A 26,656-nucleotide genomic window follows, 5' to 3' on the forward strand; every position below is an offset into this window, starting at 1 on the left:
AACACAACAAAGTAAAATTCCCCAATTTGTAAAAAATGACCCAAATTTTTTATATAAACGATACAACACCTATAAAACAAAAGATACACACTATCTCTAACTTGACCATAATTTCTTTGAATTTGCAGCCAAACCCGTTTATACACATCAAACCCCATCATCAATAGCCCTACTTTAAAACACTGGAAACTATGTCTCAAGGAATGAGAACTAATGTTTCCATTTCATCATTATTGGATTCCAACTCGTCTTCATCGTCTTCAGCCAATAATAATACTACTGGTGCTGCTGTCATGACAAACTTGAAAAAATTACAGACCAAAACCACCCCTGCCAGACAAGTTCATACACCAATACTGCAGTTAGTTTCCAAATTCCAAACTTCGTTTGACCCTTCTACACAACCTGTTAATGGTGCCGGCACCACAAACAGTTTACTGGAAACATCCAAGCAACAAAAACAACACTCACCACAAGCACATCCAAACTCCTCCTCCTCCTCCACTGGTAATAAAGTCAACATGCTAGTCGGTGCCAATAATTCTAAATCACGAACGTTATCACTATCACCATCACCTTCCATTTCAGCTCAAGTTAAAAAATTTCAAACTCAATTTCAAGTTGAACCAGTAGTTTCACCTCAACCTAAAAGTAAAACATCCATCAACTCAATAATCAACATGGATGATGACTTTTCATCTACCCCACCAGCACCAGCACCAGCACCAGCACCTGCTGCTCCGACTCACTCGGCTGTTGATAATTACAGGAATTATCAAAATACGATTAAACGGAAAAAGCAGCCAAGTGCACAGAATAATAGCTCTACTGAGGCCAAAAAGCGCAAACCCAACACTCCAGACGTTGATAACTCATCACCAACTACTGCATCCAAGCTGAACCTACCGCAATCCCGTACAAAGGAAACTGATGCATCTAGTAAATCATTGGACTCGGCGAAAAAACTACCGAAAACTGATACTGCTCCACCAAAACCGGTAAAACTTGCTGCTCCTACAGTCATCAACTTATTAAATCCAATTGAAGGAGAAGATGCCGTTCAATCCAATGCGGTAAAGGAGTCTCCCGGTACAGACAAATCCGACAACAAGACCAATAATAACAAGTCTATTGAAAGGACATTAAAGGAAAAAGAACAGGACAAGGACAAGGACAAAGCTGAACCACCAATTGTTGCATTAAACATCCCATTACTTGACCCCAAAGACCCCCAACCCGGTAAAGCTGAAGTCGTAGTAAACGTGTTGAAACTAGCTGAAGATAAATATGGATGGTCAGTAATGCACCCCAAGGCCAAATCGGCAATTGAAGTCATTGACGATATGATTGATGATGAAGATGACGAGGATGACGATGATGATTTAGCTGATGATCAAGACAAAGCGCCGGCGCCACCACAAAGTAATAACTCAGTACTTCCAGTTGCTCCACGAGGTAAAGAGTTAACTGAGGAGCAATTGGTACGACAGCATGAAATTAGAATGATTCGAAAAGTGGGTAAATACGATTTCGAAGATCCGTTTATTGATGATGTTGAATTACAAATGGAAGAAGATATTTCTAGTACTAAAGAAGGGTTTTTCGTTTATTGGGGTCCATTGGTTGATGATCGGAGTTCGAATAAGAAAGCAATCAAAAAGAAGTAGTAAATCCAACGAATATATATATATATATGTATATATTTGTATCTACTCAACAAAATATAGACATTTTACAGGTGGGGTTTTCTCTTTTCTTCTATTCTCTAATTCTTTCAATTGTGAGTCGCAACATACCAGCAGCATTCTTTTCAAGTTGATTCAGACTATTCTTATTGACGACATCAACATTTCTTTCAACACTCTTCAAGACCCGTTCCAATTTGTCCCTGCCCGTAACAACTGCATCCTTCTTCTTTAACGCCACGATTAAATTCAAAATTGAAGCCAAGGTGGAAAGTTTACTAGGATCTATTTTGATCCCATCTTCATTTTCAACAAATGTGTTTGACTGGGCTAAAAGTATCCATTCAAGAATATCACTAAACTTTTCATCTGTCAAGGCATAGTAAGTGGTAGTTGTTACCCTACGAGGAGGTAATTTAGGTGCTTTAGAACCTCCATTCTTTCCATTTGCTCCCGTTTCTCCCGTTTCTCCCGTTTCTTCTCCTCCTTTCTCTTCCTTGAGAGACACTTTGCTCAACTCCTGCTCAACATCATTAACATCCGTTTTCAGATTCAACAAGAGATGCTTATAAATTCCAATCAACGCTGGTCGTATCACTTCAAATGGACAATTTTCAATAGTATCCTTAATCAAATCATACCCCACCGATTCTGGAGTCACAATCAACAACTTTGTCAATAATGTCAACATCATGTATCTAAACCTTGGTGCTTCAATTGAATGGAAAACGAAAATCAAACATTGGAAAAAAATAGGCAAGTATTCTTGAGATATTGAGATCAAATCAATCTTGGCATCGTAATTTGGGTCAATTTTGAGTTCATTTTGCTTCAAGGCGTACCAAATCCAAAATAAGGCTAAATCTTGTAATGATCGATGTACAAATGTCTTTTGCACCATTTGCGGAATAAGTAATCGTAAGGCAATACTGATTGCATCGCTTAGTTTAATCAACGGTGTGTCAAATGTATGTTTGGAAACTTTGGACTGAGTAAACAAGATGATTTCACCAAGAGTTGAATCATTGATAGATTGCGCATCACTGTCGACAATGTGGGTCAACAAATTGGTCTGAAAATCAACAACACATTTCTCAAACAAAATATCAGCTAAACCATCATCTCCACCAGTGTTATTAATCCCATAGACAACTTTTTTCGAATCTTGGACAAACTTGTCAAAAATCTTTCTCAAATACAAATCAAACAGATATGACAACTCATAAAACCTGTCCAAGATTGCAGTGTCCGCTGGTGTTTGATCTTCAAGAATCTTACCTGCATCCCTTTCCAAACGATAGAAATGACGCATTGCAAAATATGAAATATAGGACATTGTTCCCATATATACCATATTGGTGATAAACCCAGTCAACAATTTCCTAATCAAGTAATTTTCATCATTTTCAATCTTTGTCAACTCAGCTTGAGAATAGTCACTCTTTTCAGGCTTGGGAGCTCCATCATAATTTCTAGCAAAACTATATGCTCGCTTCAATACAAATTGATAAGTTGTATGAGCAATTGGAATTTGATGTAAATTGTACATTAAATTCACATATGATCCCACACTCATAGCCAAGAGCCTAGATGGGTACAACGTTGCTATCTTCCTTAAACAAGTAGCCATCAATTCATTAACATTGTACATTTTGATTTCGAAAAAGTTTTCTCGATGTGTAAATTCAATATTGGCATCTTCACTAATAGTCAATGAACTCAACAATTCACAACTTTTCAAAAATAACTCCTTTGGGTTCCCCTTGTTTGCTAAAATTTCAAATATTTTCAAAATCTTATAGACACAAGGAGCATCTCTAATTCCAGAATTGAAACTGAAATCAGATTCAATATAAGGGATAATGATACTAGGAATATCCCATCCAATTTCATAAACCAAGTGATCATCCAGTTGCAAAATTTCCAAAAGACAGGACATGAGCTGTTCACGCTCATCGTTGGTGTAGCGAGAAGGGTCATGCAATTGGATATCGAGCAATGTGCTGTATGACAAGTAGTCCTTTTCAGCAATGGCATCTTTAGCCCCTTGATTTAAACTTTCGACAACTTTTTCAAATGGAATTGGTTCATTGATTGTTGATTCACTTTCTAGATCTGATGTTGATCTTGCGTCGTCTAATACTGATGTCATTGATGGAGGAGGTAAAGCAAGGGGGTTGATTGGAATTTTGACTTGGCTTTTTTTTTTATATTTTTTGTTTTGCTGTTTGCAGATTTTAGGTGAACTTTTATCACAAGCTATTTACAATGCTAAACTAACCATGTCCTATATACGACAGTTCGAACCTGAGAATGGAGAAGATTCCTCAAGCTTGTCTTCAAGGTCGTCATCGAATCTGTCTTCACACACAGGAAAGGTAAATACTACGGAAGAAATCGTGGGTCAGAATTTAGAACCTCGCATACCGCTATCAACATCGATAGTATTGGAAAGGCTCCCCGTGGAACAGCAAGAGCAAGTAGACAGGACGCTTGAGGGACAGCAGCAGAAACACTATTCAACTACAGAAGCTCTACAAAAGCCAGTGGCACAAGATCCTGTGAAAATTAGTATACGATTCATACCAATTGGATCAACAGTTGAAATCAAACCCAAAGTCTTTAAAATTTCATCAACACAAACCATTGCTACATTAAACAAGTTCCTATGTAAAAAGCTAAAACAGAGTCATCTTTGCCTATACATCCAAAGTTCATTTCTGCCGGCACCAGAGGAGAAAATCGGTGATTTGTACAACTTATTCAAGACCAAGGATGAACTCATAGTAAGTTATTGCAACTCCGTCGCCTTTGGCTAAGTAGCTCTAGTAAATAATTCTACAAAGTGTATAGTGTTTATGGAAAAAAAAAGGCAAGCTATGATATAAAAAATAGATATAAAATCTAAACAAAGAACTCTTCCATTGCCACAAAGACCAACAGAATAATAAACAGAATTTAGGTATCAAATTAAAGGCAAGCAAAAAATAGTACAGCATTGAAATTTTGAACAATTATTGGCAGCAGCAGTAGCAGCACCCAACAATAACATTCTCTCAGACAGTAAACAGATCAACTCAAGTCAATCTCTGTAATTCTCCTTTTTGAGCCAAAATTTTCAAGATAAAAACAAAAAACAAAAACGAAAAGAAACGACATAAGACATCCATCAGGATTAAAAAAAAAACAAAATAACTGCAACTTTTTTTTTTTCCATGGAGTCAAAGCTAGGTAACTGCTTAATAAAAGACAAACTTGGCATTACCAGAGTTGACAGTCACGGTACATCCATCGGATCCCAGACCATTGTATTGTCCATTTTCGTATTTACAGTTACCATTAACGTCGTCACCTTCAATCTTGATGTTGTAGTTTGGCTTGTCTTTGTTGTTTGGGTTTGGAATCAAGGACAAGTAGGTCTTACCATTAGTAGTACCAGCACCAAGAACAACTGGAGCCCAGTTACCGACACCGGATCCAGAAGTACCCCAAACACAACCATCTTCAACAGAAACACCGGCATTGTTGACATAGTATTGAGTTGAAGTTTTACCACCTTTCCAGTTGTAGTAATCGTCAGAGTCAACAACAGCAACTGGAGCAGATCCACCACCAGACAACAAGGTTGGGATGTTCATGTTTTCAGAACCTGGGTAATCGGTTCTACAGATGGCAACATCCTTGGAGATTTGTGAGTCAAATTGAACACTGTTGGCACCCCATTCACACAAGTAGTCCTTGTCTTGGTTTGATCTGTACAATTTACCGTTTTTACAGTACAATCCACCGACAGAGATACCGTTGCTTGGTTGTTCAGATGGCCATTGGGTCTTTGACATACCAGCTTGACAAGCATAAGAACAGTAGTAACCATCTTGACAGTTGGCTGAAGTGTCACCTTGTTCATTCATAATGGTAGTCCAACCACCGTTTAATCCCGAGAGCCAGTCAACAGCAATAACACCTTGACCAGTAACAACAGAGTCACATGAGTGAACACCATCTTCGAATTTTTCAGATGGGTCAACAAAGGACTTCAAGTCACCAGCAATTGATGAGTCACCAGTAGATGAAGAACCAGTTTCAGTTGAGGATCCTTGGCTTGATGATGATGATGATGATGATGAAGATGAACCAGTGCTAGAAGGTTCAGAATCTTGAGTGGTTTCCCCAGCGTCAGATGAGGCAGAGGTTACAGTTGAAGCTGAACCTGAGGGTGAGGCACCACCAGTAGCTGATGGACCAGTAACGGTGTTTCCGTTTCCATCAACATAGACAACCTTGGTGACAGCAGCTCTCTTTTGTTCTTGATGGTGGTGGTGGTGTTGATGTTGCAATGGTGCAGCTAAAGCAGTTGCTGCAATAGTCAATAAAGTCAAAACTGATGATTTCATTTTTTTTTTTTAGTACAAAGCTTTTTTATGTAAACGATTGGTAATAAGTTAGTTGGTATAATTAAACTGTTGTTGTTAAATAAGGAAAGACAATAGTTGGTGTTGTTGTAGCTAATAGCTAGTTTGATATAAATGAATGTGAAGTACTAGTAAAGCTTTGATCTTTGGATAAGAGAAAGAAGAGGCAAAAAAAGCAAGATTTTAATTTTGTTGTTGAAGAAGAAGATAGCAAAAGATATTTATAAACAATTGAGTAGGCAGTGTTTAATATTGCACTCTCTCTTCTCTTTTGTTTATATGTAAACAAAACAATTGTTATAAAAAAATTTTCATTTCTAATTTAAACAAAAAAAGAAATACAAATTAAACACAATAAACAACAATATAATAAAAAAACAAGTTGTTTCCTGTGTATAAAGTAACATTTTGGTAAACAAATCTGATATAACTTACACAAACGCATATTCTAAAGAATTAAAAATTGGTGTCAACTCCTGCATATTGCTGATCGTCTATTTATTAATTCGCCCTAATTGGTTAAAATTGGTCCAAACAGGCAATTGATTTGTGTAATGATCCAATTTTTTTTCAACTCAACCAGTCCATTGTTGTAGTTTGTGTACTTTATCACAATCGATCTAGAATCACTTTAACAAACGTAGTAAAAATACACAGGTACACATATTAAATGCATGTTAAGGAATAACAGCAACCAGTTACTTGTAACCATGGTGACCAGTACCCAGTATTACCGCACTCCCCTTGCATACACACACAGCTATTGGCAACCCACAGGGATAATTTTATCCTTCATACTTTGGTGTTGCCAAATGTTAACAAAAACAGAAACACAGGTAGCAAACAAAATGAGCCGCGGTAAGTAACTGTAAGGGGCGTGTGATTGTAGGGTTACACACCTGTCGTATTCTCCCTAACCCTTTAATTTGAATGCCCTTTTGGTGTAAGAAAATATCACACTCTCTCAATTCCAAGAGAATAAATGCAACCAATTTAGTAATAAAAAGCTTATTTTTCCAAGAACGATACTGCCGTCCCCCTTTTTCTTTTTCACTTTTATTTTCTTGGTGGTCTTCCCCTATTCCAATTAGTTGTCCTTTTTAGGCTACAACGTTGGATTCGTTACTCATAACCATAAATTAAAATTGTCTCAAATTATGTGTCGTACAATACACAAAGACGTCGTATAGGTCGTGTGCAGTGCATTTTAAAAAATTGTCACGACAATGAGTGGCTTTAAATTTTGGTAACCAGTACACGCTATTGCTAATTAATTTAGAACAATTGGATAGAACAATAGAAAATATATCCTAACCATAATCTCAAAAGGATGCTGGCGAATTCCGAAATGGCTTAGACGATTATAATAGACCGGGAGTCCATTGCCCTTACCCCCAACAGATCTTGGCTGAATTGAAAAAGGTTGAGATTTCTCGAATATAATAATAATTTTGTTTTCGGTTTTGCCCATTGTGCATTTGATGCCTTTCAAAGGAAGGCTTCTTTTTTCAAATGTGACACATCTTCATTCTGTATACTGGTCTCCTAAAGAGTCATCCTTTTTTTCTGTTTCATTTTTGCCACCGCATTTCTCCTCTACACTTACTCTACAATTCTAGATCTTACCTCGGCCCATCTTTTGTGCTTTCATTGATTTTGTGGCTAGACCATGTTTTGAACATGTGCACGATAGCCTAAATGGGAAATTCTATACGCTACAAACTAAAAACAAGTTAAGTTTGTGATTCAAAAAATGATACTCCAACAGTTAATGAAGTAATGGGTGGGGCAGAATGCACTCCGAACAATAGGCCACAACATAAGTGATTACCGTTGAATTGTGCACCCCCGGCCGTATCTGCATGTAGCCTTTGTACTTTTTGAAAAATACTACCGATGGGCAAACAAGAACTAGTTCTCATAACCAGTATTTTAAGCTAGTATTGGTCTACTTTGAAAAGTTGGAATGAAGACAAGTTAATCAGAAAAGCGACAGCAGCTTTCATTAGCAAGTAATTTTGCCAGTATGGGTTCCGTTTAAAAAGAACTTTCTTCAATCAATTTTGCCACTCATGGACAACTTCTACATCCTACCAAAGATGACTTTTACAGTCTTTACAGTATTCAAGCCAACAATCTGAGACATACATAAATTGAAAAATTGAAACTATTCAAAGGGTATTGTTCTTCCTCATGAAAAATTTTTTTTTTTCACTCTTTTATTAATTGCAGATTTGTTTTGTGGTCCTCATGATACGTAGCCAATTAACAAACTGCATTTGGCTATGGTTACATTCCTCTACTACTTTTGAGATACTTTAGGTTTCAGAAGATTTTTCTGACTTCGATTTTGCAAGTCTAGATTTCTGTATGGTTTGCCAAGGATGTTGATGAAACTGTAAATTTACGGAAACTAAAAGGAAAAAAAAAGAAATACGTTACTTGTATCTGCTATCGATACATCCATTCCTTCACAAAAATTGACACTTTGTCCACACACACATGCAGGGATTGTTTGTACGATTTCAATAAACATGACTAGATCTCTTTTGAATTTCTTTTTCATCCAAGCTCTTCAAGAGCGGACATAATTAGGACTCGTTTCTTTTTTTTTAGGCGATATAAAAAAAAAACAATTCATGCATAAACGAGAAAACCGTTAGATGAGGATTGCACACACATACCGCAGATCTAGAACACTTCAAAAATAAAAAAAAAAAAAAAAAAGGAAAAACGTTTAATAATATACAGTCAAAAATGTATCAAACTTAACTCAGTCTACATCGTAATTTTATCTCAACGGTCACGTCAAAATGATCCAGGATGTAATAGATCTTAACCAAGGAAGTCATCAGTTAGTGGTATAGAGCAAAAAAAGAAATTTTATGAGCCGTTATTATTTTGTGTCTTTCTTTTAAAGACCCCGAACCAATCTAAAACACCATGTGACATCTGTCGGTTTCCCCCTATTCTTTCTGCATTTAATGTTACATCAGAGCTTACTGCATTAAAGGCTCTGTCCGGAATGCAAAAAGGTCTGTCAATACAAAATATACACTGCCATAAATCTCTCCCTCCGCCCTTTTATGCAACGTCGATGATTCACCTGCAATGTAAAGAAATACCCTTTCAAGAATTGTTCGACAGGCTGTGCTTACTCACTCGTTTTAAACAACACATCAAGAATTGTATACTAAAAATTCCCATAAACTAATAAAAATTACAAATATTCAAAAAAAAAGGTAACCAAATTGAATCACATATAAAAAAAAGTAAATAAATGGGCAACATGAAGAACTGAATAAAGAATTAAAAACGAAAAAAATAGCAAAAAATAGTAAAAAAACGCATCAAGCACAACCGGCCTAGCATATACTGGTCTGCAACACGGCCGCTGTAAATAAGGATATCAAGTAGCAACAAGAGTCCGCTCTCTCCTCCACGCAGTGTTCTTCAAAAATAGAAAGCTAAACTGCACATTCTCCTTCTAAACCGTACCTTCCTCTTCTAAACTGTACCTTCATCTTGTATACCAAGATTAAACCACGGATGGTTCAACGCTTCCAAGGCCGTGATTCGATCTCTAGGATTAATCACAAACATCTTCTTCAACAAGTCAATAAAAAACCACCAAAACGTAAAATTACCAAAATTGATCAACAGTTTATTTTCTTCATAGTTTTGATTCAACGAGTAATCGAAATTGATTCTCAATCCAATTCGCGAACTGATAAACAAATCAATTCTTGACAACTCATCCACTGCATTGATAAATTTCTGTGGTGTTGATTCAGTAGGAAACTTCAAAACTAACGAGTTGGCTATAGTCTTCTCTTCGTCGAAAATGACATCATCATCATCATCTTCATCGGATTCGTTAGGTTCATTCATTTGATGGTGTGCATTCCGACGACGTCGACGAGTTAGATCATAATCAACATCACTATCAAGACCAACGGCACCAACATTGCGAACAACCTCTTCTTCGTCATCGTCATCATCATCAGAGCAGGACGAAATTGATGTAGAACCAGATGGTGAATCTTGTGCAGAATTATGCAATAAATTACCATCCAATAAATCACCAACATATTCATTTGTAAAATACTCAAGACCACATTCATTTTCATTCAATTTGGACAACTTCACCATCTCTTTATCAATTCTATAACCAGCAATTCTTTCAATCATTGCCAAGTGCTCTAGATTGTCATGAGTTTTGAAAAGTGGCTCACCAATAATGAGCTCAACCAAAATACAACCTATTGACCACATGTCACATGGGAATGACCAGCCAGTTCCCAACACAATTTCTGGAGCTCGGTAATGTCGCGTGGAAACAATCAGTGAATGGTACTCGTCATCAAAAATAGCACTTCCAAAATCAATAACTTGTATCAAGGGATTCTTTAAAACTTTTGATGTTTTGGGAACTCTCTTGGTATTGCTTTTGGGAGAGGAAGCAGCTCCAAGATTCAAATATGCACTCTTGATGGTGGAACTGTACAACTGTTTCTTTGTAAATGAATCGTCATGAAGCAAAATATTTTCTGGTTTGAGATCGGTATGAATCAAATTCAAATCATGAAGAAAAGTAACTGACCTAATAAGTTGTTTTGAAATTGCTTGTATATGACTTCCAGGAAACGAAATGAATTTATTATTTTCCAAAAAATCATACAATGAAATCTTCAACAAGTCAGTCACAATACAAATATGACCACGGTAATCAAAACATTCACGCAAATGAATACAATGATTCTTGTTTGCATTATCAAACTTTTTCAACGTTGATAAAATCCTCAATTCAATCTTCGCTGCGTCTCTATACTTTTGAATGTTTCGGATAATCTTGATAGCCACTTGCTCTCTATTGACCTTGTCAAAGCATTGTACAACCTTACCAAAAGTCCCCTGGCCCAACAACTTAACAATCACAAATCGGTTAGCAAAAGAGTCATTGATTCTAATGATATAGTGGCCATTTTCATCATCACAGGGAGGTAGGTTATTCTGATGCGGTATAACATTTGCTTTGATATTACCCAACTTTGGCGTTTGAAGTATGTAGTTGTTGGGTAGTTTATCATAAAAACATTTTACTTGAGGTAATTGAGGTAGCGAGCTGGTGCGTTGTTTCTTCACTCTGGTTGACTTGTCAATTTCAAACTGATTAACATTGAAAAGATTGTATGCTTCTTGAGCATCAGGGTTGATCAAGATTGAGTCACTATTGTTTCTTCTACCACGTGGGACAACATCCTTTTCATCAATGATGATAATATCGTCATCGTATTCATCATCCTCTTCTTCCTCTCCAGTAATAGCATGATCACCACCACGTGCGTCACCATCTCTTTCATCAACGTCATCCAAAACAAACGTATTATTCTCTCCATCATCTAATATATCATCATTCTCCTCAGCCAGTAAGAATGGGTTACTAAATTTTGATTTTTTGGGTTGCAAGTGTGGACTGAATCCGGTTGCGGAATTATTATACCCGAAATTCGAATTTTGAGCAAACGAACTTGAAGACGTGCCATCAAAGACATCCATTTGGTCGTGGTGGCCTGATTGAGTAAATTGAGCTGGGTTATATTGATGACCTTGATGGCCCTGATGTTGTAAAAACATTTGTTGCTGATGGTGTTGCTCTTGTTGTTGTTGTGATTGCTGTTGCTGTTGTTGTTGCTGTTGCAGCTGATACGACGAGTTGAGAGCAGCTGTTTGCAGTGGGGCAAAGTTTTCACTATAGCCTCTTGGACGCTTTCTATTGGTTAACAATGACATTTTCGAATAGGGGGAGGAGATATAATGGGTATGATGTTGAGCTTGCTAATTGAGATAAGGGGAGGGGGTTATCTGTGTTTCTTTGATTGCGGTAACGGAAACAACTGTAGTTCACTCTTGTTGAAGTGATATCAAAGATAGTAAGAGATGACTTACTATCCCTCCTGTAGGTAATTGTAGTGTATGAGTCACTGTGTTGTATAGAAAGTAGCTGTTGATCTTATTTTGTATTTGGTTATAAATTGATAGGGACAGAAAAATTGATGATTTTATTTTTTTGAGGAGAGAAAAAGAGAGAGAGAAAAAAAAGTAAAATACACACAAATGGAAGCACACACACACACCCACGCACACACACTAATTCGGAGTGTAGAAATGTGGGCATTTGTTCAAACTCAACTTATCAGCAGGGAGATTTGTATAGCTTGTAATCTCTAGAGGCTGATGAGCACATTACTCTGAGTAAGTTTTCCCAGTAGGTGAAAAGACAACAACAAACGTGGCATGTTTTTACTCTCCTGCACTTAATTATGAATACCAAAAAAAAAAAAAGAAATTTAAATTTGTGAAAATAGGAAAGAGGAGAAAGGAAAGAAGAGAACGTTGTTATTCTGTTTCAATCTACCTTTGAACAAATGGTGTCTCTTAATCACTACTCTAACGCAAACTCTTTTGAACTGACAAACCTTCCTAGATAAAGTATTATGCACGTGGCTATATGTTGGAAAGGAGCTTATCAGTTAAAGCCACACAAATTTGTGTTACTGTAGCCTTTTGCTTTATCATACATATGGATGTCAAACATTGATATTTCAAAACATATGAAGACGTTTCTATAGCTCTAATGATATCGTGTCAGCCATGGTGACTGCTTTTAAAGGCACATGATGTAACTCATAAGCTTGCTATTCGGTAGGCAGGATTAACTCTCGTGAGTAAAGATGAAATTACAGAAAGGTCGTGCACAAATCCTGAAACAAATTTATCACAACGGCTACACAAAATCAAAAGAGTCAACGTGGGTATTGATAATCGACACCAACAAAGTCGTTAAGCACATTTCCCATAGGATGATAATAATATACACGGGATAGGCCACCCAACCCTTCCCCCAACCAAATTTGCACCCCGAGTGCATGATTTGTATTGTGGATGTTAAGTTGAGTATTTCGCCCAATCTTCCTCTTAGGTTGGCCTCAAGAGAGATCAAGGCAATTTTATGACTAAAGTCCAGTTATGACAGCCGCCGTATCTATGGACTCTTTCTGAGCTGGAAACCTCACCATCAAGTTTTAGAGAAATTGTACATTCTGCTTGGCTGGATAACTTTCAAGTTGGTAAAATATGAAATTTTATGAGATGAAATTGGCATTTGCGGTTGTGAGTATGCTTAAAGAGTTTAAGCCATTAGTTAACTCTGTGGTTCATGATGTGGTTGATGTCCTCCTACGCATGCTTTCATTTACTTTAGCAGTTGCACACAAGATAGCAGTCCTCAATTAATTGATGCACAGCAGCGATTTTGTCAATTTGGGTCTATTCACCCAACACATCCAACTTCAACAACCTTGACTACATGCAGTTATCAAATTTGCTAATTGAGGTCTTTACAAACAACTTACTGCAAGCATTCGATCCATTGGGCTTTTGGCAACGAAAAATTGTTGTGAGCTGACTAAATCATCTCCCGCAAAGAAAACTATTTAAAATGCTACATAATCATAATTGTGGAGCATTCTTTGATTGAGACCTGAAACAATCATGGTGCGGTTACCAGCAAAGTGCTCTCCAACTGCTTTGTGCAGATCATCTTAGGTGTCAGTTGAGATTTTGAGTGCATCAAGGATACAATTTTGGAACGTTGGTGCCTCGCTCCCTTGTTACATGTATGGAGTGGCTTTAGCAATGTCGAGAACATTGGTATTCTTGATTGGGCACATTTTTCTCGGTTTTCAAAGTATTCATCATGCAATCATGAATATGAAACAGTATACCTTGCAGAGTTTGATTCAAACGAAATTCTTCAATCATTGTTTCAAGTTGACATTCTCATTGCAAAATTACAACAACAACGTGTTTGTTATCCAACATAAAACTTTGAGGTGAGTTGATATTAACATGATGGTGGCCTAATATAGGAATAATGCAGGGCATATGAGAAATTCACTGTCCTAAGCAAGTGCATTTCCCGTGGAACTAAGTCTTCGATTAAGTTGCATCAGTAACAGGTCTCCTATTGATAGTAATTCAATAGACCCTCTACTTGATTTTCCAACTGAGTGGATTATTGCGGTGTTTGCAAACAGCAGGTTACGAAAATTAACATTGGATTAATTGTTCCCGCTATATTTATATCACATTTTTCTACAATGATTGCAAAAATGCCTAAACTTGATTTTCATGGTCTTAGTGTTGGTCAATTGGATGTTTGGCAAGTATCGTCTCATAAAGGATTTAGCAAAAAGACTAGCTTAGATTCTCTTTGTAATAAATTAGTCTCCATTAAATACTTCAGTCATTTCTCTTCACGGCAATTACGAATTCCCTACACTTCAAGCTCTGGAAAGTGGGGTTAATCAAGGGTGAGGGCGAAAAGTTGCATATATCTAGCCTAAATCCGGCCAAGCAACACAAACGAGGAAATAAGTCTACAACAGATTATCTTTTAACCTCTTTGTTTGAACAAAGACAAAGGAATATATGCATCTCGCTTGTTGGCTTCATAACCATGCAAAAGGTGCATGCTAACCATTGCTTCAAGGTATAATTTTTTTCTATTGTTGTCAGCCTGCATTGTTTTTGACGAGTAAATTAAAAGAGAATGGAGGTTTACATTCTCAAATTTGAGCTTGTAGAGTTGGAGGTTTTCTATTGATGTTTCGTTAAAAGATATTTCCATGTTGATGGTTGATTAATGAGGGCTTAATGATATCTCTTATTTCTCACTAGGTATTACTTTTGTGTATTGTAAATCCTTTCGTTAAACGTTTTATTTTTTATGCAGCTTTTTTATTTTCTTACTTGGCTGACTAACTTTGTGATTCAAAGAAACAAATTTTAGGATTCTTTGTGGTTCGTGTTTTAAAGCTCCATCGCTCTGGAAAGACTAAATGAAACCTTCGAAATTGCCGTGGAAAAAAAAAGAAAAAAAAGCCTAAAAATAAAGAGAGTTTGTTGAAGCTTATTAGGTATGGTTCAAGTTGAGCGGTTAACAATTTTAGTGTACATGTACCTACATTAATACTAACTCAACTGCAGTGATGCGCCTCATTTTTCTTCAACAATGGTAGTGTAACTTTGGTTAAAATACAAAGAAATGAAATTTAGACACTGCTCAACGAAGAAATTGATTTGTCACAGTTAAAAAGTTTTCAACTGGCCCTTTATTTTCGCTTTTACTAATCAATGTTTCGGTTATTACTGCCATTATTATTTTGTCAATTCGTTTGTTTCCTTCACAACTCCCAAACAGGATTGAGCACAAACTGATAAAATAACCCATTATGCATATTTCTGAGACAACCTCTATACTATTAAACCTTAAATCGATGTTCCCGTATTAATTATAATAAAAAAAAAAGGGATGGTATGATAATAGGAAGAAAAAAGCTTCCTTATGTTACAAATGCATGAATATTATAACTGGAAGAATGGTTTGCAACCAGATTACGGAGTATACTATTTTTTTGAAAAAAACTTACGACTCTTTAAAAACACCATTGTTAGGCAATATGCGTCGTATGCAGGATACTCGCATGGGGGAGAACAAAAGTCACGAATTGGGGGGTGTTGTTTTTGGACAGAAGAGTATTGTCTATTGTGTTGGGTAGACCAAAAGTAGTATATTACACAAAATGTAGTCACATGCGCACTAAGCAATAAAAAAATAAAATATTATAAAGAGATCAACGGCATTCTAGGTCGGGGTTTTCATGTTATTGTGTGGAAATCTGTGCCGTTTACGTATCTTGGCGTTGAAATGGAAGACTGGCATATATCCGTTGATAAATCTCTGCGCTTCAAAGAAAATTGTGGCCCTTGCTATCACAAACATTCACTATTGTATTTATCCGAAAAGATTGCTATGTTTACAAAAACTGTTTATGGGCTCATTTGGTACTGCATATACTTGCATCAGGTGCAAAGCATTTTTTTTGTATTTCTTTTTCATTTTTTATTTTTTTTTTTTAGTTTCTTTTGTCCATTGTTTTGTTTTTTATTTTATTTTATTTCTTTTATGCGGATAATTGGTTTAATTTCTGTGCTAACACACACGACATTTTTTCATTTGGCACTTCTGTTACAAATCTAATGTTGGAGGAGCTTGGAGCTTTGCTAGATACACATGTCACTACCTAACTCTCAGTATCAATCTTTCAACCCTGCTGTAGCTTTGTCGTTAGGATGTGCTTGCGATTGGAGTCCATTTCAAAACGACATAGAATAAGTATTGTAGATATTATATGGTGTTAAATTATATATGGGAAAAAAAAAACAAAAAAAAAAACATCAAACAATTTTTTTTTTATGACTGACACTGAGTTTGACGGATGTGTGCTTCTAGAAATGATTTCAACAACAATAAGAAGAAGAATAGGAAAAATTCAGAATGAATGAATCGTACCAATTTGTTTTGAACTTGTGTTCTTGTACTCTAAGGCAAAGTGTATTTATATATCTATATTAGAAAGTTTTGTTTAGTAGACTATATGTCTCGTATACTCTCACGTGCGCCCAAAAGCTCATGCACTCTATCACTGTGCCAATCTCCTCCCCTCTTGAAAGATTTTTGTATAGTAATACAAAAGGTACATGTGTATACCACTCGGTTGGTTATCATCCAATCAATGTCGTATAATACGTGTGTTTTGTCACTGGTTTAAAGCTCTTAGCTACACTCTTTGTAACTTGTATTTTTTTCTAGAACAATAGACTACATATGGTTATATTGTACAATATCATACTATACGGAAAGAAGTAGATTGAGAAGAATGAAAAAAATTTATTTATTATTTTATTATTAATAACACACTGTGCACACAAAATATTATTATTATTAATCTTCTTTATAACTTATATATATATATATATATATTTTTTTTTTCAATTACATCATACGCAAAAAGAAAAGAAAATTCTTTTCTTTGAACCACAAATAATACTACTACTACTACTAATAATAATATTTTTAGATGGTCCTTTTATTATTAGCAATTCAAGAGTAACATAGATCATTGAAGAAGTATCAACCATCACCACACCTATACACATTTCTTCTTCCCTTTGACCACGTGAAAACCAATATTGTTTGCAACTGCACCACAGCACTCCCTTTGAAAAACCTTAAAATTAATACACTATTCAAAAACTTTCAATACAACAATTAATGTTCACTCGACCAAACCATCGACAACAATCTTAGCCTTATTTTTTTCAAAATCACAGATGTCCAACAACCCAAACAAACCGCTACATCTGAACAACTTACCAATACCGAACTCAACTCCACCGACTCTGTTGGAGCAGCAGCAGCTACCTTTACCACTACATCAACATTCACTGCAACAAATTGCCACTGATTTCCACAAAGATGTCGACGTTCCAAATCCACCAGACCAACAAATCGACTACTTTCACCCACAGGCTGCAAACAGTAATATAATACCGTCAACTCCAGCTCATCATCAAGCACCAGCACAAAATCTGTCCCTGAATATTTCATCTACTGGCAAACAACGACAACCAAGAAAATATTTTTGCAAAACTTGTAATCAGGGGTTCACAAGAAAACACAACATGGTTAGTCATGAGCTTATACATTCGTCACTAAAACCTCATGTTTGTAGCATTTGCAATTTGAGGTTTAGAAGGATACACGATTTAAAACGCCATGAAAAACTTCATACGGGAGAAAAACCATACAGTTGTGAAAGATGTTCGCGAAGGTTTGCACGACCAGATGCTTTGACAAGACATCAAAACTCAGCTAATGCATGCACTAGTAATGCTAACAATAGTAGTAGCAGCAACAGCATCAGCAGTGTCAATACAAGTGCGCATAATTCCGCAAACAACATCCACGGTGGGGTGTTCAATAATCGACTACAAGGGACAAACTCGGGTTCTCAAGACATGGTGCCTACTCCAAGACCACTTCAACATATTCACTCAAGCGGTAGTATTGATGATGGTGATGGCACACCACAACGACCTGCACTTGCTGTCAACCAACAAGATGAAAGAGACTCATCAGCTACCTCAAACTCCACTGGAGCTTCATCCAACTTTAGTACTAATAGTAATGAGCCTGCCACTAGTGGCGACTCTACAACCACAAATGATCCAAATTGCATACCAACATTGAAAACTATTGGACGTTCGCCTGATGAATTAGATAAGAAACAGAATTTGAGAAGCCAAAGCAACCAAGAGTTTGGAACTAAACAACAACAGTTGCTTGAGAAACAACAACGTAGCCAAAGTTTTGACCCCAAAGCATACTCAACATATAAAAACCATCTAGCGCACAACTCAATGCGAACTCCAAGTGGGCCTACGTTTACCCCAAGTCCAATATACCCCATCCCGTTTTACCCCTTCCCACAAGTCAACAATCAGAACAACCATATCTCATTACCGCCACTCTCTGTACCTCACCAACCTCAACTACAAAATTCTTTTGTTCCACAGGTGGCGCATCAATATCAACCACATTCCAATACTCAACAACACCGGCATCAACAACAACAACAACAACAACAACAACAACAACATGGGCCGATTCCTGGAATTGCAAGAAACACGATGGCATATGGTGATGACCACACTCACGAACAGGGCAGCGATCTGTCGGGTCTATCCACCATTGCACTGGCTAGAAACTCTCCACAAATACAAGGGCCAAATCATACACCCACACCAGTTAAATTCCCACCGAATCCAGTGCCTATACTGAGAAGCAGCTCCATAGCGAACTCGTTTATGATCCCATCGCTTGGAAGTCGACCACAATCGTTGCCTGCAAATGTTGGTCATCCGATTCATTCTCACGGGTTTTCAAACCAAGGACTTACCACCAGTGGAGCTATGTCGAACTCACCTCAGGTTTCAAATTCAACTTGGGGCCCTCCTCAGAGTCGCGGTGGTTTGATTGGCTCTCTTCCTCCACCTTCTCATATTCTCAACCCACCACGACCAAATTCAGCAAATCTATCTGCACAGGTAGCTACACCACAGCCTTCAGATCTGAGACAGGAATATTCATCGTCATTCACGCCAACTCCGGATGGTTATAACAAACAGAAGCCAGGTCAATGAAAGTAGATTTACAAAAAGTTGGATTAACGTCACAAAAAGATTTCATTTCGAATTTAAAGAGCACCTATATAGTTCTTACGTGTATTTACTTTATCTTTTCATATTTTATTTATAAAAAAGTCGAGGAGTGTGTTGAAGGTACGTCTTTGTAGATGAACCCTCTAAATGCTGGTGTAGCGTGAAGTTATCAGTGATTAACACAATTACACAAAATCAAAAATGTAACACTTGTGCTACGTCATGGGTAATTGGGTCTTCCTCACCCTCAAATTTTGTTATGATTGGGTCGTATTTACAAGTACTTAGAATTAACATGTATTGACTCTATCTCTGACATCCAACTTGCCTTCTAGCTTTATCATAGAAACCTACAGGATAAGCAATTGATGGTTTTGAAAAGGTAGTGCACGTTTACTCAATTGGCTTATCTTTGTTTCCATGACTAGTATTGTGGGAGCTTTGCTTCTCCCTAATGAGAGCCTCCAGCAGGCTTATCACGATCGGATAACTAGCATCAGAAGCTACCTCCTCAAAAGATAGTAGAGCTAGATTTGAGTTCCTGCAAGCAATACCCCATATTTACAACTTTGAGAGAATTTTCTTTTATTGTTCCCTATCTGATTCCCTTTTTTCTTATCCCCTTTTTTCTGTGACACTCACTCATTTTAATTCCTTAAAAAAGTCCACAATTTTTGCTGATAGCAATAACCTCTCAGTATTCCATCTTACAAATTTTCTATTTCCATAGTTGTGCTTTAATTTACTTGATACCCATTTCAGCTGCTTGACAGGGTTTTCGTACAGGAGTGTTTTTTGCAAGATGAAAGGAAGCGTTAAAGATAAAGGAAAGGGGGGAGTGCCACCACTATCATCGACAACACGTGCTAGTGGTGGAAGTGAAAGCAATAATACAATTGATGAAGACTGGTCTATAATTTCATCATCATCAGATTTCGATGATGACAGATCAACGACTAGTTCAGATGGTAAACACAATATTGGGTTAGATGAACAATTGGAGTCGCTGGAAGCAGGTAGTTCAGTGTTTAAAGTACCAAGATTGGTCCCTGGGATTGATAACCAAGGACAAGTTGAATCTACCCCTGGTACTGGTAAATCGAGCAGGGTTGTAAATGATGAAATTGATAACTCCCCATTATCATTTTCACTGGTTTCTCGTCTGGATGATTCTGGGTCGGATTCTTTGTCACATTCCATTAGTGTTGGCTCCAAGATTAAGTTTTTTGAAAACATGAGCCTGTTTAATGAGTCTATTAAGCAAAAGTCTAGTGATTTTTACTCCAACTACGCCAAGGATAAAATTGATCAATTGAATAAGTATGTGTCCGAGCAGAATAAATCAGTCGGCTTGGATTGTGAATTGGAGCATTCTACTGAGGAGGATATAAGAGGGGAACTGGCTGGAGGAATCAGTTCTAATGTGAATGCAGAAATAGATACTGATTTGGAAGACACGATAGAGTTGCAAGCAAAAGAAAGGCAAGAAATTAAAGAGTCCCCAACGGAGAAATTGGCTCCAAAAGAGCCCATTTCGAACCGCACAGAGCCCAAGAGAGCCACGGACCCGTTTAAAGTGAGAGTTGTGAGGTTCACACAAGAGTTTTTGGACTCTCATTCTGAATACCTTTGTTACTACCTTTTTGCGCTTTTGATTGGACTTGTACCTGCTGTTTATGCAATGTATCATTTTGTTTCAGTCAAGGAATCAAAGCCAGTTACAATGTATGATAAGCTCAACTACTACTGGGACAATATTGTCTACGAAGAAGCGCCAGCTACTAGCAACTTTTTCCAATTCCATTCGAAGAAATCTAAGGTTAATCGATTTGTAAACTACGGCAAGCAAGTGAGAGCCAAATGGGGACCCGGTTTAACTTCTGCCCGTGAGTGGACAAACAAGGCTTTTGAAGAAGCGGGACCTATAGCAAATAGCTGGATGGGCAGGACCCACGACGCGTTCAAGGTGGTAAATACAAATACCCAACGTTGGTTTAAAGAATCAAGGGGTTTTGTGAAGGCTGAATATAGCGTTTTAAAGGATCTAGCACTGCAAGGAAGCGATATTGCGTCAACTTATGGAAAGCTCGGATTCGACTATGCTACACTGAATGGAAAGATATTTGCAGGCAGGTTATCTCAATATACAGCAAAATCAGTTTCCAAGTTGGACAGTTGGCTACACTCATCTAGCGCACAAGCAGTAATTATGTTAGATAAGTCTGCTAGACTATCTGCTAAACATGGCAAAACTGCTTCACGACTTTTGAGGAAACATGGAAGGAAATTGGTAAAAGCAGGGAGGTATGGGCTTCGAAAATCAGGTCGTGTTACTCGCAAATCCTTACAGAACCTTGTTAAGCAATACCCAGGATGGAGAAAAAGTGTGGGATTGCAACTTGCTAATTGCTCCAAATGGGGAGCTCTGTTTTGGTCTAAAGATTCCGTTTTGGGAAAGCAAATACACACTCTGTCAAGGCTTGTGTTTAAGAAGTTCTCGGAATTTGCCAATGTCTATCGCGGCATTAGCAACGAGAAAGGATTGGAAGTTCTTTAAATGAAACTGTGGGTGCAAGAAACCTTAGTTGGTACGGTATGCTCCTTCAGCCATTCTCACTTTTCAGTAGAGATGGTTGCTAGGGCGGGATCTAAGCTGCTTCTTTTGTTGTTGTTTTTAATTCTTTTTTACTAGGTTTGGCTTTACTTTTTATATCTTGTATACGGTTGAAGAATATATATGTTTTTAAGGTGAATGTGAGTCGTGTGCATATTGTTAAAACGGTGTCTCTTTAGTAGAGAGCAAAAAAATTCAGAATGGTGTGTCGGGTTTTGCGAGAAAAGAAATAAAAAAAAAAATTGCAACGAAAAGTGGACATTTTCACTGTTTGCAATTCAACTACACAACTTTATAAACAAAGAGGTTGAAGATGGGTATGTCTAATAGCGGATCTGTTTGATAAAGTCTATTACTAACATTCACATAGGTATTCCTAAATTTTTTAGATTTATATCGGAAAGATGGCCGTTGATCTCACAGTTGATTGATGAAAAACAGATTCCTGAATTCGATAATTTGTATCTCGATATGAACTCCATCTTGCATACATGTACGCATTCGAACGATGGTTCAATAACACGCATATCAGATGATCAAATGTATGCGGCAATATTCAACTATATTGATCACTTGTTTAGTATTATAAAGCCGAAAAAGACATTTTATATGGCCATTGATGGAGTCGCCCCCAGAGCCAAAATGAACCAGCAAAGAGCAAGAAGATTTAGAACTGCTTATGAGGCTGAACTTAATTTGAAAAAGGCCATTGAAAATGGTGATGATATACCAAAAGAAGATCCTTTTGACTCCAACTCGATTACTCCAGGTACAGAATTTATGGCTAAATTGACCGATAATTTGAAATATTTTGTACATAAAAAGATTACTGAGGATTCACGGTGGGCCAATATTGAAATTGTTTTGAGTGGTCACGAAGTTCCCGGGGAAGGTGAACACAAGATTCAAGAATTTATTAGAGCTTTACGGTCTCAGGATGATTACGATCCAAATTTGAGACATTGTATTTATGGTTTAGATGCAGATTTGATCATGTTGGGATTGGTAAGTCATGATCCTCACTTTGCATTGTTGCGTGAGGAGGTGACGTTTGGAAACCGCAAGGGTTCTTCTGGACCAAAAGATGTAACTGATCAAAAATTCTACCTTTTGCATTTATCATTAGTCAGAGAGTATTTGGCTTTGGAATTTAAAGAAGTTGAGGAACAAATTAGCTTTGAGTATGATTTTGAGAAAGTTTTGGATGATTTTATTCTTATCATGTATGTGATTGGTAATGATTTCTTACCACATCTACCTGATTTGCATTTGAACAAGGGTGCATTTCCTTTATTGATATCCACGTTTAAGCAAAGTTTGCTCCAGTCTGATGGGTACATCAATGAGGATGGTAAGATTAATTTGCGGAGATTAAACATTTGGGTCCATCATTTGTCAGACTTTGAATTTGAAAATTTTGAAGAGAGAGAGGTGGATGTTGAATGGTTTAACAAGAAACTTGATGATGTTTCTATATCAGGAGAAAAGAAGAGAAAAAAGATTGGGAAATTGTTGATCTTGAAGGAACAAAAGAAGTTGGTTGGATTTATTAAACCTTGGCTTATGGAAGTTTCAAGTCATCCTGTTGACGAACTAATTCAAATGGCTAATGAAGACAAATTACCAACGTTGAAATTGAACAAGGAAGATGTGGAGAAGAATATGGAGTTCCTTAAGCAATTTGCATTGGAAGCTGGCTTTTTGATTGTTCACTCGAAATCGGATGATTCTTATGTGGCCAGATTGGATATTGATGGGTTGTCTCCATCGGAATCGGAAGATGATTTTGATGAACGTATTGGTGAATTGAGGAAAACTGTCAAGTCATATCAAGCAGCCAACTTGGTTGAAAGTGAGGATGTTCTTGGTGAAACAAAGGGTGTTTATGAAGAAAAGTTTAAAACTTGGAAAAACAACTATTATCAGGAGAAATTGCATTTCTCTATTGACGATAAAGACAGATTGGTTGAAATGACTGAGCATTACATTGAGGGTTTGCAATGGGTCTTGTATTATTATTATCGCGGTTGTCCATCATGGAATTTCTATTATAGGTACCATTATGCTCCAAGAATTTCTGATATATCTATAGGGTTGGAAGAATTGATCAAGAAAGGAGAAGATATCACATTCGAAAAGTCTAAACCATTCAAGCCATTTGAGCAATTGATGGCTGTGCTTCCTGCTAGATCAAAGAAATTGATGCCTGCTGTGTACAGACCGTTGATGACGGATGAAAAGTCACCCATTATTGGCTTCTACCCACATGAAGTTGACATTGATATGAATGGTAAAACTGCCAGTTGGGAAGCTGTTGTCTTGTTGGACTTTGTTGATGAAAAGAAGTTGCTTGAAGCCTTGAAACCAATCGAGGCAAAATTGTCACCGGAGGAAGCGAAAAGAAACTCGTATGGCAACAATATCAAGTTTATCAATAACCCTCAAATTGATAAAGTGTATCCATCACCATTACCAGGATTTTTCCACGATATTGAGCACGATAAATGTTATGAGACAAAATTCGAGTTACCAGAGGTAGCTGAGCCCAAGATTGGTAAATTGGAGGAAGCACGTACAGGAACTGATCTCCTGGCTGGATTCCCTACCTTGCAATCAATTCCTTTCACTTCGGAATTGTCGTTGAATGAGGTAAAAGTATTTAACTTTTCTTCCAAATCGGAAACGATGGTGTTAAATGTGGAGAATGTATGGTCCGATATGACTCTGCGTCAATTTGCTCAAAGTTTTGTTGGTAAATTAATTTACAGTAACTGGCCATTTTTGAGGGAGTGCAAGGTTGTGAAAGTTTCAGATAGCGAATACAATTATGAGTCTGCTCGAAATGCGAAAGGGTTCAAATACGTGGCTACAACGGAGTTAAGTCCTGAAGATAGAAGACAATATCGATCAGCTTGTAATAATTTGGACTATACTTGGGACAAAACAAAAGGTGTGAAACTTGGATCTATTGAGGTATTGGTCCATGTAAAGGCAGTCAATGGTTTAATCAGAAACCCTAATGGTGCTTATGTCAAGACATACTCCAAAAACATTGAAGTTTATCCATTGCAGTTGATTGTCAAGGATGTGACCCACAAGGATCAAAGATTTGCTACAAGACCACCATTACCAGTTGAAGAGGAATTCCCATTGCATTCTCAAGTGATTTTCCTTGGTGACTTGGGATATGGTGCTCCTGCACAGGTTGTCGGGTATTCAGGAGATAAGTTGAGCATTAGAGTTTCAAAAATTTCTTCAGTTGCGGAACCAAATATCGGTAAAAGGAGACAAAGTATTGAAGCCAAACAAATCAACTACGTACCATCATTTGATGTTAGTAAGAAGCTTGGAATTAATTCGCTTTTGTTGTCAAAAATTACCAGTCAGTATATGATCCAAGATGGTGGTAAAAAGATCAATATTGGATTGGAATTGAAGTTTCAAAGCAAGAGACAAAAAGTATTGGGCTACACCAGGCAGCTGGCTAATGGGAAGTTTTGGGAATTTTCACCTTTGGCAATTAATTTGATCCAAACTTATAAGCAAAAATTCCCAAAATTATTCGCTAATTTGGCACCTTTGAAGGGCTCGGATATTCCAAAATTGAAAGATGTGTCAGATGAAGACGAAATCAAGGAAGTTAGAAAGTGGTTGAAAGAGGTCAAGGCTGATTTGATTCCAGTTTCTTTGGAAAGTCAATCATTTACCAAGTTTAGTTTTGCCGCTATTGAGCAATATATGGAAAACTACATCTTGAATCAAGTACCAATGATTAACAAAGATATCAGAGGCGTTCCTAGAAATGCAATTCTTAATGCCAATGAGTCTTACCAATTGTTGAGTGATCAAAAGTTTGATTTGGGTGATCGTATTGAGTATGTGCAAGATTTTGGAAAAGTCCCCAAAATGTCAAAGGGTACTGTTGCATCTATAATCACTGTTGGTTCAAAGACTTCATTGGGAGTTATTTTTGATGTGCCACAATTGGGTGGAAACAACATGAATGGTAAACTTCAAACTAATCGTGGGCTCTTGTTAGATTCGTCATTGGTTCTTAATTTGAGCAATAGGCAGTTTGTGTACCACTCAAAGGCCTCCAAGCAAAGAAAGCCTATGACTGAAGAGGAGAAAGTTGCTCGTATTAAAGCTGCTCAAGCAAAGAAATCAGACAAACCTCAAATACACGAGAAGAAGAATGGATTAGCTTCTGCAAAGCCAGATCAAAGTGGTGGTGCTAAAGAGAAAGCTAAATCCAAGGGATCCAACGAATTGTTAACATTGTTGAGGAAGAACCAGAAGGGTGAATCGGAGACTGGCAAATCCGGGGAGAATAAGGAGAACACCAAAGAGTCTCAAGATGAACAAAACCAGGCCCACAATCCAGAAGCAGCAAAGCAAATCTACAACCAAATATTTTCAAATGTTATGAGTGAAGGAGGTCGTCCGGCTCAGGGACCATATGTAGCAAATGCTCAAAATGGTCCACAGTATGGTCAGCCAATGCCACCTGCCCCGTATGGGTTCCCACCTGGAGCATTCTATCAGCATCAAGGCGGACCACCACCAAATTTTACGCCTCAGTATGGCCACCCACAACAACAACACCCACACCCACATTCGTTCAACGGGGCACATCCTGATGCAGCACCCATCCACGAAGGTGCTAGACAGCCCAATGCCATTGACAGATTCTTGAATGCATCAAAGCAGTCGGGAACCAAAGATAATAACAAGGACAAGAAAGACAGTTAAAAGCTTCTGTAATAGATACGTAAATGTAATACTAAAAGTAAATATCATTTATATATATACAAGAG

At 37.3% G+C, this 26,656-nt stretch overlaps 7 protein-coding genes across 7 annotated transcripts; 4 read left to right on the plus strand and 3 right to left on the minus strand. All coding sequences in view use genetic code 12, as the record gives it.

Moving 5' to 3' along the window:
- Positions 1 to 191: 191 nt before the first annotated feature.
- Positions 192 to 1,667, plus strand: HPC2 (Hpc2p; the record flags this gene model as incomplete). The annotated part of the gene is made up of 1 exon (XM_067691368.1): positions 192 to 1,667. The coding sequence occupies one exon, from the start codon at positions 192 to 194 to the stop codon at positions 1,665 to 1,667; it is 1,476 nt and encodes a 491-aa protein (XP_067549740.1).
- A 91-nt stretch (positions 1,668 to 1,758) lies between these two features.
- YBP1 (Ybp1p) lies at positions 1,759 to 3,837 on the minus strand (the record flags this gene model as incomplete). Its single annotated transcript, XM_067691369.1, has 1 exon — positions 1,759 to 3,837. The coding sequence occupies one exon, from the start codon at positions 3,835 to 3,837 to the stop codon at positions 1,759 to 1,761; it is 2,079 nt and encodes a 692-aa protein (XP_067549741.1).
- A 130-nt stretch (positions 3,838 to 3,967) lies between these two features.
- Positions 3,968 to 4,504, plus strand: I9W82_002507 (uncharacterized protein; the record flags this gene model as incomplete). The annotated part of the gene is made up of 1 exon (XM_067691370.1): positions 3,968 to 4,504. The coding sequence occupies one exon, from the start codon at positions 3,968 to 3,970 to the stop codon at positions 4,502 to 4,504; it is 537 nt and encodes a 178-aa protein (XP_067549742.1).
- A 420-nt stretch (positions 4,505 to 4,924) lies between these two features.
- Positions 4,925 to 6,079, minus strand: SIM1 (SUN family protein; the record flags this gene model as incomplete). Its single annotated transcript, XM_067691371.1, has 1 exon — positions 4,925 to 6,079. One exon carries the CDS (start codon positions 6,077 to 6,079, stop codon positions 4,925 to 4,927), a length of 1,155 nt encoding a protein of 384 aa, XP_067549743.1.
- A 3,525-nt stretch (positions 6,080 to 9,604) lies between these two features.
- Positions 9,605 to 11,890, minus strand: KNS1 (serine/threonine protein kinase; the record flags this gene model as incomplete). Its single annotated transcript, XM_067691372.1, has 1 exon — positions 9,605 to 11,890. One exon carries the CDS (start codon positions 11,888 to 11,890, stop codon positions 9,605 to 9,607), a length of 2,286 nt encoding a protein of 761 aa, XP_067549744.1.
- A 5,445-nt stretch (positions 11,891 to 17,335) lies between these two features.
- OFI1 (Ofi1p) lies at positions 17,336 to 19,207 on the plus strand (the record flags this gene model as incomplete). The annotated part of the gene is made up of 1 exon (XM_067691374.1): positions 17,336 to 19,207. The coding sequence occupies one exon, from the start codon at positions 17,336 to 17,338 to the stop codon at positions 19,205 to 19,207; it is 1,872 nt and encodes a 623-aa protein (XP_067549745.1).
- An 820-nt stretch (positions 19,208 to 20,027) lies between these two features.
- On the plus strand, positions 20,028 to 26,591 carry I9W82_002511 (exo2; the record flags this gene model as incomplete). Its single annotated transcript, XM_067691375.1, has 2 exons — positions 20,028 to 21,529; positions 22,229 to 26,591. The coding sequence occupies 2 exons, from the start codon at positions 20,028 to 20,030 to the stop codon at positions 26,589 to 26,591; spliced, it is 5,865 nt and encodes a 1,954-aa protein (XP_067549746.1).
- Between the last annotated feature and the right edge of the window lie 65 nt (positions 26,592 to 26,656).

The sequence above is a fragment of the Candida metapsilosis genome (assembly GCF_017655625.1).
Source record: "Candida metapsilosis strain BP57 chromosome Unknown scaffold2, whole genome shotgun sequence".
Taxonomy (NCBI): Eukaryota; Fungi; Ascomycota; class Pichiomycetes; order Serinales; family Debaryomycetaceae; genus Lodderomyces; species Lodderomyces metapsilosis.